The sequence below is a fragment of the Eptatretus burgeri genome, chromosome 13 (assembly GCF_056783735.1).
Source record: "Eptatretus burgeri isolate ZD-2024b chromosome 13, Ebu_testis_v1, whole genome shotgun sequence".
NCBI classification, from domain to species: Eukaryota; Metazoa; Chordata; class Myxini; order Myxiniformes; family Myxinidae; genus Eptatretus; species Eptatretus burgeri.
Window position 1 is genome coordinate 40096113 of NC_140973.1, and position 14999 is coordinate 40111111.

At 44.5% G+C, this 14999-nt stretch overlaps 1 protein-coding gene across 3 annotated transcripts in view; it reads left to right on the forward strand.

Moving 5' to 3' along the window:
• LOC147014276 (integrin beta-5-like) overlaps positions 1-14999 on the forward strand; it is a 110902-nt gene that overhangs the window by 21358 nt on the left and 74545 nt on the right. For all 3 annotated transcript variants that reach the window (XM_085852112.1, XM_085852114.1, XM_085852113.1), the window contains exons 3-4: positions 1597-1804; positions 3058-3307. In XM_085852112.1, the coding sequence (XP_085708238.1) occupies positions 1597-1804; positions 3058-3307 (458 nt within the window). The remainder of the gene's footprint in view (positions 1-1596; positions 1805-3057; positions 3308-14999) is intronic.

The window sequence follows — 14999 nt, forward strand, 5'->3', positions numbered from 1 at the left end:
GGACCAAATACTGCATTGGAGTCATCAGAAGGAACCTAAGTATAGAGCAAAGATGGAGTCATCAGGAAGAACCTGGATAGGATTCAGTTTTCAGCTGCTGCTCCTCTACCCTGAATCCTATTGAGGTGCAGCCAAGTTAGTCTTACAGAAAAAAATCTGCAAAAATTCACTTCTCCCGAGACAGATGGATAAAGAAAGGGAAATAAAGAGTAAAAGAGATAAAAGAAAAAAAAAAAGCAATAATTGGAATGAACAAGTAAAAAAAATGACATAAAATGCCGCAAAATTACACAAAATTACATTGTTTTAGTAATGTTGCTGTTTGGAGTTAAAGCCCCGGCACAACGGATCGTACGAAATTTTGTCGTGGTAGACCATGAAATATTTGTCGTGGCCAGATCTTGCAACATGCCCGAAATCTATTTTGAGTGGTCACAATGGCTATGATACATTAAAGATAGTTTGGCGATGGGGACGCGACAGAAAAAAAAAATGTCGTGGGTGTGTCGCAAGTCAGTCGTGCGACAGTCGTGGGACCATCGTGAGTTGTCCGGGGGGGCTGTTTTTCATGTGATCAGGTCGTGGTTCACTCGTGGGATGCGCGTGCGACTGTCGCAAGACTGTCGCACAATAGTTGTGGGTCACTCGTGGGACACTCGCGCGTCCGACAACCGACTATATAATGCAAGACTGTCGCACAACAGTCGTGGAACGCTCGCGCATCCGTCTCCTGACTAGATAACGCAAGACTGTCATAGGACAGACTCACGACAGCCACAAGACATAGATACCACAAAAAATCGTTAAGCAAAAAAGGTGCATGTCCAATTTTGCCTCACGACGGCAAGTCGATGCCACGATGCTCAAAATTCCGTAGGACTGTCTTGCGACGACCCCCGATGACCCACGATTTGCCCAAATTTTCTGTCGTGTCGTGGCACAAATGCGTTGTGGGTTTGTTGTGACCGTGGGTTAAAGGGCTAGCCCATATTTATGTACAACTAAAATGGTCGCCAGTCTCCCAGTTGGCCATCTTTGAACAGATCACAAAATAAAGTGAGGCGCACGTGTGTACCATCATGAACTGTGCTTGTACCAAGTTTGAACAAAATTGGACCAAGCATGTGTGAGAAATGATTGGGGACACACTTAAGTAAAAAAATGGCCACCAATATTGGGTCTGATCTTGAAAAAAAATGAAAAGGAGTCATCAGGAGGAACCTCGATATAATTCTGGTTTCAGCTGCTGCTCCTCTTCCCTCAAACCCATGCTCCATAACATGGATATACACCTTAACATGGATTTTGCCCAAGGTGAAAAGCTCCCTTGGGGAGGGGGGGGGGTTATTGCTGCAACCTTCATCATGTGACCCTTTATCCTGTCAAGTTTGTTTGAGATTGGATAAGTAATGACCGAATGCATTACGGGCAAAAATACACACAGACAGACAGGCACCAAATTGCATACAGTATTTTACTGTGATTATGTTTCAACAAATAATGTTTAAACTATTTTCATTGAAGAGCCAAGTTCATTCAGAGCATTTTTCAGCTTTCTCATGAACTTTTCTTTCCCTCTTGTCAAATGCTATTCAGAATTTCACCAGACTTTCAGATCCTCTGCAGTCTCGCTGCAATCTTGTAGAAAACTTGCTTCGAGCTGGATGTCCCAGCAGCTCTATTGAGGCCCCAAGAAACCGCATAGAAGTGCTACGCGCGTTGCCTCTGAGTGCAGCTGCATCCTTGACTTCTGGTAGCCCAGTGCAGCAGTCTCCACAGGAAATAACTCTCGACCTCCGGCCTGGTATGACTGATTTTATTTTCATATTTTTAGCCCTTCACGAGAAGGCCCTTCCAACTTCGATCACAGCATAGTTTTCACGGCTTTGGATAACATGCTGGGCATATTAGCTTCGGAATTTTGAGGTTTTGTGGAAGCTGCATCAACTTTTGTTTTGCTGATATTCCACAATGCTTAACATTTCCTCTCTGTTCTGGGAAATATTCCAAGGACATTTGTTCAAATTATTTAATTCCCTAACTTGGTTTCCTTTTCAGAGCTAACAAAGACTGCTTATTTTTTCAAGCCATTGAGGAACAGTTTGAAAATGAGAGAAACCATCATCATCAAAATTGCGAGAAATAAGAGTGGGAAACACAAAAGCACAAAGAAGTGGAGGTTTTGTCAAAGAGACTAACACTCAGAAAGACTGACATTTCAGCTGCAGTATGGTCTTCATCCGACACAAGTCATGTGCACTCAGATCTGAAGTGCCTTCCTGGCACAGCAGAGTGACACAGACGTGCAATTAGACCATGAGACCCTGGGTGATCTGCAAGCATTTTAACTCACAGCCGTGCAAGAGCTTTTGGAGGGCAACCATTCTGTGAGCTTGGTTGGGAGATAGAGCCAAAGGTTGTGAGAACCAGAAACGTAGACTCACACTGAGCTCAGATTATTTGTTTGTACAGTACACATGTATTGAATCCTGTACACATGTATTGTACACATACAGTACACATACAGTACACATGTATTGAATCCTGTACACATGTATTGTACACGTACAGTACACATTTATTGAATTGAATACTGCATTTGATTTCCCTTAAAAGGAACTTCAATGCAGGAGGCCATAAAGACCATCAAAGCCTGTGCTGCAATTGCCAACCTGGTTGTTTGCCATGCTGAGTGTGAAGCAAATAAGCAGCTCATACCAATTTTAAAGTATGGTATGACTCGGATGGGGTTTGAACTAACACCTTCCAGACTCCAAGCAGATGCTCTAATCTGGCACACCACCGAATCTGGCATAATTTGGGGAATTTAAATTAATTCAAAGCAGACACATAACCAAGCTGGTTGCATTTTGGAAAACATTTGTAGATGAATACCCAGGAAAAAATATTTCTTTTACAGTTTTTTTTTTTTGGTCTTTTGGGGAAAATGCTTAATATGACCAGACTTTCATAAAGCACAGTTGTTCTGTATTCTCATCTCCCCTATCCCTTTCTTTAAACACCATATCCTCGATGACATCTTCTCATTTCTCACAGGTGAACCGGCAACCTTCCAAGTTTATGTACGTCCAGTAGAAGATTATCCTGTGGATGTGTATTATCTCATGGACTTATCCTTGTCTATGCAAGATGATCTGGCTAAAATGTCACGCTTGGGTACCATGCTGGCTGCTCAGATGGCCAACTTGACCAGTAATCTGCGTCTCGGCTTTGGTGCGTTTGTTGACAAACCTTCATCTCCATTTGCCTTCACTGCTCCTGCCTACTTGGACAACCCATGCATCGGGTGAGTCTCATATGTATTGTAACAGTCACGGGGCCTCTAAAGACCAATGTGTCTGCCAGGCGGGAATTGGTCGAATCTGTCCCCTCTTCTGCTCTTAATTTACATATGTGCTGGTGGTTAAAAACCTACAGGCCATAATGAAGCTACCATTCTGAATTTGGCCGAGTAATTGCCACAGGATAGTTCACTATTAATGGCGACCTCGTCACGTGAGTTACAATTTACCCGCATACAATAATTTAAACCCCTCTCACTTCCACAGATCTCCTAATGTCTCTGTTCCCCACTGTTTTGTCCTTCCCTCTCCCACCCCTCTTGTCTCCTGCCCCCCTTGCTGTGTGTTGTGTATTAGCTCTCATAAGAGCCTCAACGATGTAAACAAAATAAAATAAAACAAGTATGAAAACGACAATGGATCACGAGCGGTATTTGACGATGTAGATTGTTTCAGAAGTCAAGGATGAGACAATGTGATAATTTATAAAAATGTGATATAATTTATATATAATGTGATATTATAACTCACCAAGTTATAAAAATGATCAACATGATGTGGTACGAGTGACAGGTTATTTGCTGCAAAATGCAAAATGTCGAAAACCCGGTTTCGTTCAACAACTTTCAAAATTTGACCTTTGCATAACCTTTAAAGGTCACAAAACAATGTTGTGGACATTAAAATAAGGAAACAGGATATGTGCTATAGCTTACTGGAGTTAGTTCGTCTAAGAAGGTCGAAAATCCAGTTCGATTCCCACAACTTTAAAAATTTGACCTTTGTGGCCTTTAAAGGTCAAAGGTCAAGGATTATGACCTTTGGTGCAAAACTTCCTCTGGAACATTCCAGCAACAACATAACATCATGTAGGCTATATGGCATTTCGCACTCTTCGGATTATCCATACTTTGATGACATCAGCGTAAAAACAAGCTTGAAGGGGGTGCCATGGGCAAGGTGTTCGAGATAGAGCAAAATGGTTTCAAGATTTTAGGTGGGGAATGACCTCAAAATTATGCATAAAAAATATTGTCATCCTAGCTCTCAAAGTTTTGGCGGTCGTATGATTTTTATGTCAAAATTCGCAATTTTCTAAGTTTTTGACCTTGTGACCTTGACCTTGGGACGAAAATGAAAAATTGGACAACGACAAGTTTTTGATAATTCATTTTGCTATTCAAATACCGAAGAACCCATTCCATTCAGTCAATTCCCTCGGAGAAGATAGATTTTTAATCCGACTACCCCCCTAAAAATGGCTATTTTTTGGGCGTGGCTCCACCCACAATGGGCGTAGCCATGCGCTCATCCAGGAAAACACAACTAGACATTTATATCGAACACATAACCAAGTTTCATCAAGATCGGATCAAAGTCCACAGAGTTATGCTCTGGACAGACAGACACACAGACAAGCCGGTAGGCGGACATGGGTAGTCGATCAAGTCAAATTTAGTCGTTTTTCAGCCGTTACTCGCCAATAAAAGCGTCCATAGCAACGGTTCTTTCTCACACATAACTAGGACATACCATGAACCTACCATACCAGTTTCATGTATGTCTGACTCATAGTCTCTGAGCTAAAACGAACTTGGTTTTTAATTTTTTTCGACCAGGGTTCATTCAAAGTCTAGCTTCTCCGACAGTTTTCATGGGAGCGGGCTGAATTTTTTTTGTCAAAGAGGCTGAATGTGTTGCCCATAAACAATCAGGGTTTGATTTTTGAATTTCGATATTTTTATTTTTTTAGATTTTTTTGGAAAATTTCAATGGCCCGTTGCTCGGCAATCAAGGGGTCCATAGCAACGGTTCTCAAACACACACAACTAGGTCATGGTATGCACCTACCACCACAGTTTCATCAAAATCGGCCTACGATTAACGGAGTACTGGCCTGGACAGACAAACCGACAGACAGACAGACATAACGACGGAAAACCTGACAATTAGGGTAGATAGATCGACTACCCAACAAACAAGCCGGTAGGCAACATGGGTGGTCACTAAATAATCGCATACTAGTCATACAGTTTTTGACGGATCGGGCTGAAAATTTTTGACAAAGAGGTTGATTACAATGCGCATAAAAGGGTGGAAGCCAATTTTTGATTTTCGAAAAAAAAAAATATATTTTTCGGATTTTTTCAAAAATTTCAAACTCGCGTTGCAAGGCAACGGTGGTGTCCATAGCAACGGTGCTCAAAAGCATACAACTAGATCATGGTATGAACCTACCAGTCAAGTTTCATCAAAATTGGTTTACTCCTCTGGCCTCCAGAGCTGTCCATTACATACATACAGACAGACGGAAAACCTGAGAATAACGGTAGTCTTGCGACCACCCAACAAGCCGGTAGGTGACATGGGTGGTCGCTATATAATTGCATACTAGTCATACAATTTTTGACGGATCGGGCTGAAATTTTTTGACAAAGAGGTTGATTATAGTGCGCATAAAAGCGCGGAAGCCGATTTTTGATTTTCGAAAAAAAACAATTTTTCGGATTTTTTTCAAAAAATTCAAAGTCGCGTTGCTAGGCAACAGTGGCGTCCATAGCAACGGTGCTCAAAAGCATACAACTAGATCCTGGTACGAACCTACCAGTCAAGTTTCATCAAAATCGGTCAACTCCTCTGGCCTCCAGAGCTGTCCATTACATACAAACAAACAGACCGACATACAGACAGATGGAAAAACCTGAGAATAAGGGTAGTCTAGCGACCACCCAACAGACAGACACACAGACATAACGAATATAGTGGTCACTCTGGCTGGCACTCGTGAACCAATAAAATACGAGATTAAAGCCAATTATGATATGCGCTACAGAGCCCCTGTTCCCTCAGTCACCACAGACAAGGTTCTCATGAACAAGGGATTGATTACAATGCAAGGGGAAAAGGGGGTGTTGGGGGGGGCATAAAAACACACTCACATACAAAACAAAATAAATGGTAACAAATGAATACATAATTATCCCTCGCACCCAAGAAAGCTCGACAAAACTTAATTATGAAACTTGTTGCATTCACTCGGGGAAACACAAGACAGATGAGAGAGGACAACACAGATGAGAGAGAATGTGCTCCATGTGGCTTGGCCTACCGGTGCCCTGTGCGTCTCTCCAGATGTTTGTTGCGCACCAAAAAACCGTGAAGGACAAGGCGGAAACCACAGCACAATAGGCAGGTATCAACCAGGGATGTCGATAGAGATGACAATATGGCGAGGACCTGCAGAGGGCCTCCTGAAGCCCAAGCTCCAACCACGAAGCATCATTTGCCAACTCATGCCCACCACCACACCCTCGCTTTTATGTGTTCTTAAAGGCCCGGTCACACCTTGACGTTTTAGCCAGTGATGGCAACGTATTAATATGTATGTAAAACGCTGCCTGACGTTGAACTTTTGATGTTTTTTTTAAAGATTCGGACGTATTCATAACGAGTTGGTCGTATGCATAACATATTAGTAATGGACACAGAACGTTTCGTTGTGTTATAGATAACTTATACCAACGAATGCTGAACCTGTTGTCGGCCTACACAACCGATGCCCAACGATAGTCTAACTTCGGCATAGCGCGTTGCACGCATCGCCGACGATGTCGTGATGTAGCCTATTAAAAGGCTGACGCACAACGATTCGAATCATAACTGCCGTAGAAATGGAAGGGTCAAAATCGCGGTCACACCTTGGCGATCTTGCCAGCGTATGCCGACCTAAGAAAAATGTGTCTAAAACGTTGGGGCACGTCAAATACGGTATGAGTAAGTTTGGTATACGTGAGTAGAACGCTAAAGTACGCTATCATACGTCGTAGTAAGTAGAGTACGTCAAGAAATTTTAAACATGTTCAAAATTTTACGACGTACTCGGCGTATGACACACGTTCCGCATGCGATGGGGATAAGTTTTACACACGATATGTGGACGCTTACACACGTCCACAAAGGCTACTTATAAGCTACTCATAAGTCGAAACACGTCGCGGTAATGTCTTTTTTACGCGAAACTTATTTCTAACTTATGTTTGACGTGCTTTGAACCAATTCTTTACGTAGTCCCAACACACATCGACGTATGTAGACGTATTCCAATGACGTCTTCCGGTCGACAAAAAAAAAAATGAACGTGTTTCTACCTTACCACTGCCATATAAAGACGTGTTCCCAGCAGTTTTGGGAATTGGTATATAAAAATGCTGCTCATAAAAGGGGAACCCAACAGTGTTTTTGAGTTCCTTTTTGAGTCGATGTCCATGTCAGCAGTAACAGTATCAGTATCAGTATCAGTATTAGTAGTAGTTTGTTCATGTTGGCAGTAGTAGGTGAGTGTGAGAAGGAGGGTGTGGGTTATGATGGATCGTCCTTGCGTCCGCGTGTCCACGGGTAGGTTCATAGGCTGCCACTCAACGATTTAAATGGCTGCATCTCCACTATTGAAAGTAGACGCTTGCCTCAACAATTGGATTTTTTTTACACTCAACGACTTTTAAACGGTATCACTCAGCCATTTTCATTGTTTACAATGAACGATTTAAATTGCTGTCACTCGCCTTTGTTTTTTGACGCTGGCGCTTGGAAATTTTAATCGTTTCTATTGAACGTGCTAAATCGCTCAAACCCCACTATTGAAAGTAGACGCTTGCGCTCAAAAATTGGATTTTTTTTTCACTCAACGACTTTTAAACGGTACCACTCAACTATTTTCATTGTTTACAATGAACGATTTAAATTGCTGTCACTCGCCTTTGTTTTTTGACGCTGGGGTTTGGAAATTTGAAGCGTTTCTTCTGAACGTGTTAAAACGCTCAAACTCAACTATTTTAAATAGATGCTGCCGATGGACAATTGGAATCATAGCCAAGCTAGACATCGAAGTGTGAACATCCTCGTCATGCCGAAGAAAAGTTTGAAGAATGCTGCAAATAAGTGTCCTGTCCGTGGCCGTGGACGCTGACGCAAGGACGATCCATTATACCGACGTCTTTCAGCCTATGAGTAACTTAAAAGTAACGTCTGTCGATGTGTGGCAACGATCGCGTAACGTGCCAACAACACGTTAATCATAGGTTAGAAATAAGTTTCAGGTACGCTAAACATTACCTCGGCGTGTCTCAACTTATGATTAACTTACAAGTAGCATGTGTTGACGTCTGTCAACGATTGCAGACCGTGCATACAACTTGTGGCCAGCGTAGCGGAACGTGTGAGTCATACGCCGGCATACGTTGTGAAATTTCAAGCATGAAAAAATTTGAGGACAACCGAAAAGTACAACGTTTAAAGCCAGCACACAACGACGTATGGCAGTGTTTTTCAGCGTGCTCTCAATGTTATCAAAACTTACCCATAACGTATTCAACGTGTGCCAGCGTTTTAGAAAAAAAATTCAAAAATCGGCATACGTTGGCTAAAACGTCAAGGTGTGACCGGGCCTTTAGGGCAGGGTAGACCCCATGGCACATACAGGTTGGGCAATGAGCTATCAAATTGAGCCAGGCTCACAGGCTCACACTGATTGGGAGGCGAGCCAGTACTTTTGCATCATGCACCATTAATGGTCCTTGGGTGTGACGAAAAATCATTATACGGTTACATTCACAGTGTGTTATGACGTTTTACTCAGCTCTGGCACGTCTTGCAGAGAGTTACTTGTGCAAATGGTGTTTAGTGGAAAAAATACATGAAGAAAGATGAGGGATGCCCTCGAGTCTATACACGGAGCATGCCATAGTGTGTAGGGAGGGGGAAGATTGAGCCTCAGAAACAGACATTTGGGTGGGAAAGACAAAAGCTCGTGAAACACTTTATTCGAAACTGCCTTGTTAATTACATTAATTACATGACAGCGATGCAAACATTCACCATAAAATAACCATTAAAAACTAATCCAATTACCCCGAAGCCATTTCCTTAACAGTATCATATTTGGCATCTTCGTAATCTCATGCTCCTTTCCATTCCTGTATAAATGTAAACAAGATGTGATTGATTGATATGCTGGAGCAAGCAGAATGTATGACATTCAGGTTTTTTTCATTATTTGGACACAATCTCTATTATATTGTTATGGTTGTGGAAATTCGCATTACACCATAAAGAGTCCTCAGGTGAGATATATCGGTAAGTTCATGTGTAGTTAGCCCAAACCCGTTGTATAGAGGGAATATGTGTGATTCATCTGGGCTGCGACGCTTTGAGTTAGCCATTTTTCTTTCTCTATTGTTATTTTCGACCATTAAGCCACCAACAACGCAAACAGCCACTACCTTTACCTCCACAACGCCATCCCGCAAACATCGCTTCACCGCCATTCCCAAACGATGCCCGCCAACCACCAAACCACCACAGCAAACCCCCCACCACCTTTGCCTATCTCCTTCTCCAACCATCGGCCACACCACCAGTGAACACCAAACGTCGTGCTGTCCAGGGCCCGTTCGGCGATTGGTGCCAAATGCATCGAGCCGCAAGCGCGAATGGCGGCCTTTCCGAGGGAGAAATTCGGATCAGGAAGGCTTCATGCCCCCTTTTTCTCCGTCCAATGGGCGAGCGTCGTCGGTATGGCCCCGCCTGCAAGCGTGATGTACGTTGATTCTTTACGAGAGGAATTCGGATCAAAAGAGGTTCATGCCCCCTTTTTGCCGCACCAATGGCTGAACACAGGGTGGCGTGGCCTTGCCTCCAATCGCGTTTTGATCCTGAAATTTGCATATAGGCTCCTCCTGTGGCCTATAAAGACGTGAGCATAAGGCAACTCGAAGAGTTCGCGTGGTTGAGTTGCAGGCGGCTGGTCGGAGCAAGTGAAGAGTTCACGCTCGAGTCAAGTGAGGACGGCGGTCGGCAACGAGGTTGCGGTGTGGGGGTCGCTCGTCTCGTCGCGGGGTCCAAGCCAGCCAGCCATTCCCCTCTCCCTGAGCATCAGCAATTTCGCCCCCCCAATCCGCGCTGAGATAGTGCCGGGGGGGGCGTTCCTCCCCCACCATAAACGTGGTGCCAACAAAACTGCTTGCGTGGAGCACGCCGGAGAGAGCTCGCCGACCATGCCAGGGGCATGGAGTCGGGGCGTAGCTGCGCAAACATTGCGGCTTGCCCGCCATCGCGTCACGAGGACGCGGGTAAGACCTTCTCGGTCTCGTGGACCTGGCCGCTCCTCCAGGATCCACGCACATTTGGTCCATGGACCTGTCTGCCTCCTTGCCTGTGAGGGTGGCTTTCTTTCCTTTGCTTTTTGTATGAGTGACGTGGCGCCGAGTCCCGACAAGTAGAACTGTGTAAGTGTTGTAAATAATTGCCCTTTTATTCCATCGTATTGCATTTGCTTTTGTTGCATCTTGTCTTGACTGTAATATACGTGCCTTCCGTGTTTCCGTAATAAATGTGCATTGCTTGTTGAACTGTTTCCCGCTTTGCTTCGTCTCCTTCCTTTTATTGAATCTCCATCTTGCATCACGTAAGGGATTCATAGTGGGTTTCAACATCCCGGTAAATAATCGGAACCGTCAAGGCCGACGATAACTCCGCTCGGTTATCCCTGTAATATGGAACGAACTGCTTAAGCGGTTCGTGTCCGGAGTCGGCCTGTGGCGTGGTACAACTCCTCGGTACGCTACTCGCGCGAGTACTTAGGTAAATCGACCATTCGACGATCGGACCCTATTTCGCGCGGGTAGAATGCGGACTGAGTTGTGGTGAGGCTAAACCCCCACCCGGGACTGGCTCCAGGCGGTAGTTCCCGGAGAGTCACGACTGAATTGTGCGTTCCGGTGGGCGAGGTGGCCGCTTTTGGCTACACGCGGTCGATCGCATGCCGGCGGGCGCGAATTCGCAACAATATGTCTATATATATCTGTACATATATGTGTATGTAAATATATATATATATATATGGATATATATATATATATACATACATATATATATATATATATATATATATATATATATTTATACATATTTATACACACACATACATGTATATACAAGGTTCGTCTAGAAAGTAAAGGGACTGACTTCACAGAAATTTTATTCCAAAAAATATATTGAAATCACAGCTTGTCCCCTTCAAAATAGTTTCCCTCCAGTCTCACACACTTGTCCATCCTCTTCCTCCATGCTTCGATGCACTCCCGGAAGGCTTCTTCTGGAATCCTCCAGAGCTCCATCGTCATGGTACTTTTGATGGCCTCCACATTAGGAAATCGTATCCCCTTGATCACCCCCTTGAGCTTGGGGAAGAGAAAAAAATCACAAGGGGCCAAGTCTGTCGAATGAGGGGGTTGTTCCAGAGTTTGCACGTTCCTCTCTGCCAGGAACTGTCCGATGCTCAGGTCACTGTGAGCAGGGGCCTTGTCATGGTGGAGCACCCAGGCGTTGTTCTCCCACAGATCCCTTCTCTTGTCCCGGACTGATCTCATGAGGTGCCGGAGAATCTCCTTGTACACGTATAGATTCACTGTTTGACCCTGTGGTAGAAACTCAAAGTGGACGATGCCCTTGATGTCAAAAAACACGATGAGCATCAACTTGACCTTCGACTTTGACATCCTTGCTTTCTTTGGTCTTGGTGATGCCAGACTTTTCCACTGACGACTCTGCCATTTGGTCTCGGGATCGTATTCGAATATCCACGATTCATCACCAGTAATGACTCTCCCGAGCAGGTCTGGATCGTCCTCAAGGCGCTCGATAATGTCTTGACAGACAGTGACTCTTTGTTGTTTCTGGTCCTCGGACAACAGTTTGGGGACCATCCTTGCGCACACGTTGCGCATTTCGAGATTTTCAGTGATGATGCTCCAGACAGTGTCGTTATTGATGGAAAGTTCCTCAGCAATCATCCGCACAGTGAGTCGACGATCTGCACGCACCATCTGCTTCACACGCTCGATGTTGTCCACCGTTCTGCTCATTGAAGGTCTTCCAGATCGTGGATCATCTTCAACCTCCTCCCACCCTTCTTTGAACCTCTTGTGCCATTCAAATGCACGTGAACGTGACATCGTTTCTTCCCCATAGACTTGCTGCAGCATTGCGAAGGATTCAAAAGGTGTTTTGCCAAGCTTGGTAAGAAACTTCAGATTGGCTCTCTGCTCATGACTCATAGCGCGACGACTCAGACTAGACAATGTGTAAAGCACGACCTGTAAAAAAATCACACAATGAGTGCAGTAAACCATCACCAATCTATATATTATTTCTGTTAACTTCTTCTTCTTCTTTCGGCTGCTCCCGTTAGGGGTCGCCACAGCGGATCATCCGTATGATCCGCATAGTGATTTGGCACATGTTTTACGCCGGATGCCCTTCCTGACGCAACCCTGGTCGCCTCTTACGACACAGGGATATGGTACACCTATTTTAACCGGGGTATACACCGGCCCAGTATACTGGTACTCATTTCGCCGACCTCGGAAGGATGACAGGCTGAGTCAACCCCCTGGTGTATTAATTCAGTGGCCCAACGGGGCTTGAACTCAGGACCTTTTGGATCCCAAGCCGCTGCCCTAACCACTGCGCCAACACCAGGCTCTTTATTGTTTCTGTTTACGTCTGCGTGTAATTTGACGTATCTCCTCCAAAACTGCCGGACGGGTTGTCGCCACTTTCGGCATGCCGGTGCTCTGTGGTCTAATGAACAGCATGGGCTATGTGAGATCGCGCCAGACGGACACGTTTGGAAATTTTGGGCGATTTTATAATTTTTACATTCGTTTTCATGGTGACGTGTGACGTCACCACTGAGAGGCGTAATTCCGTCATGACATCATCGGTCATTCGCTGACGTCATTACGTCTGTCTTAGACAGACCGTCACCATCGAGAGGCGTAATGCCACTCCTAGAAAACAGCGTCTGCAATGTAAAACCCTCTTCTGCACATGCTGACTACCTCAGAAGGTGAATTTGACACAAAAAAATGTAACAAGAAACATTGTATTTAAAGTCAAGATTTATTTTTTAAAAATATTATTTCTGTTAACGTCTGCACGTAATTTGACGTTTCTCAACCGCCATCATTACCTGTGTTGTGTCTTGCGTGTGTGATCTTCAAATTAAAGCGTCCAGCGGTGTTCGATCGTCGGATGAGCGCCAAAAAGTGCCGTTCATTGACATTTGCATTCTGATTCTCGGTCACCCTCCACTGCTCCTGTTCAGTCTCGGGCTCGGCCTACATCATGTTAACGTTGCCCCATCAGACGCCAACCTTCCAGTCACACTGCAGAGGATGCAATTCCCAGTCAGACTCGCATACTCGATGACCATAAACAAATCCCAGAGCCAAACATTTGACAAACTCGGAATATACAGTACCTCCCAGCACCTGTGTTCTCCCATGGCCAACTATATGTTGCATTTTCATGTGCAAGAGGTTACTCCTATATATCTATCAAAGTGGACAATAATTCCTCACAATGACTATTCAGCAACAAGACACACCCAAAATGTCATCTACAGGGAGGTCCTTTAGAAAACTAAGGAAAGGTAACCATAGTGCATCACATCCCTCATGACACCCTCCCCAGCTTCCCATAACATCAACTATTATGCCTCATCCACCTTTTGCCACCCATTCAACTCCGTACGGAGGACGGGTATATGCTAGTCATATATATTGCTGGAATGATGCGAAAGACTGTGACGCAACTCGTTCATTCAAGTTGTGTAAGTGGAGCACGAAGCCGGCTCAGTCCCCTTACTTTTTAGATGGACCTCGTATATATACTTAATACTTCCTTTGTCTATATATCATCCTACAGAACATTTAGCCCTCATTTGTGTGCACACACACTTTCACATTAAACACCTTGGAATATGTATTTTGACATTGAAAAACTTCTTTCTCTCTCTCTCTCTCCAAAAGGACTGTTCCCCAAATCCTCGCATATACTTTCTCAACAACCCTCTCAAAGAATTCAGTCACTCAAATCGTGGGTCTCACTCTCAGCCATGGCATCTCTTGGACAAGCCACATTTCAAAGTTGGCCTCCAAAGCCAGATGCCGAATGGGCATTCTCCGTCATGCAAAGTCCTTCCTTGGCACATCTGGTCATATTCACCGACAAGGCTTCCATCCGCAGATTGATGGAATACTGGGCTGTATCCCTGCCTCATATCTTTCTCAGTTTGATGCCGTGAAAACCAATAGCTTCAAGAAAACCAATACCTGGAATCTCTTGTGATAAAGCTAAGTCTATGGGCCTATCACTTCACTATCACAGACAAGTCGGTGGTCTCTCAGTCTTCTTCTGCCTCCTTTCTGGTCTTGCACCCTCTGCCCTCTCCGTGCTCCCCATCCCCAGTTATCTGCAGATCACACGCGGTCCACGAGCAACCCTCTCCTGGTGAAACTTCCAAAATCCAGAACCACTGCTCACATCCACTCATTTGTTCCTCTTTGTTTCCTGCCTGTGGAACCAACTTCCACACTCCCTTCTATCTCATTCTTTCCTCTCGGTCTTCAAGACAGCTCTTCACCACCATCTTAATTCAAGATACCCTCCATCCAAAACCATGATCTTTTCTACACCCATTAAACCACCTACACCCCTCCCAAAATTTTGCTTCTGTGTCCATCTTGCCCACCCTTTGCGTTCTTCCCTATCCCTCATCATTACCCACATCTCTTGTTTGCCTGTTTTCGTCTATTTTGTCCCTCAGCCCTACTGTTGGCATTTCCCCCTTCTATT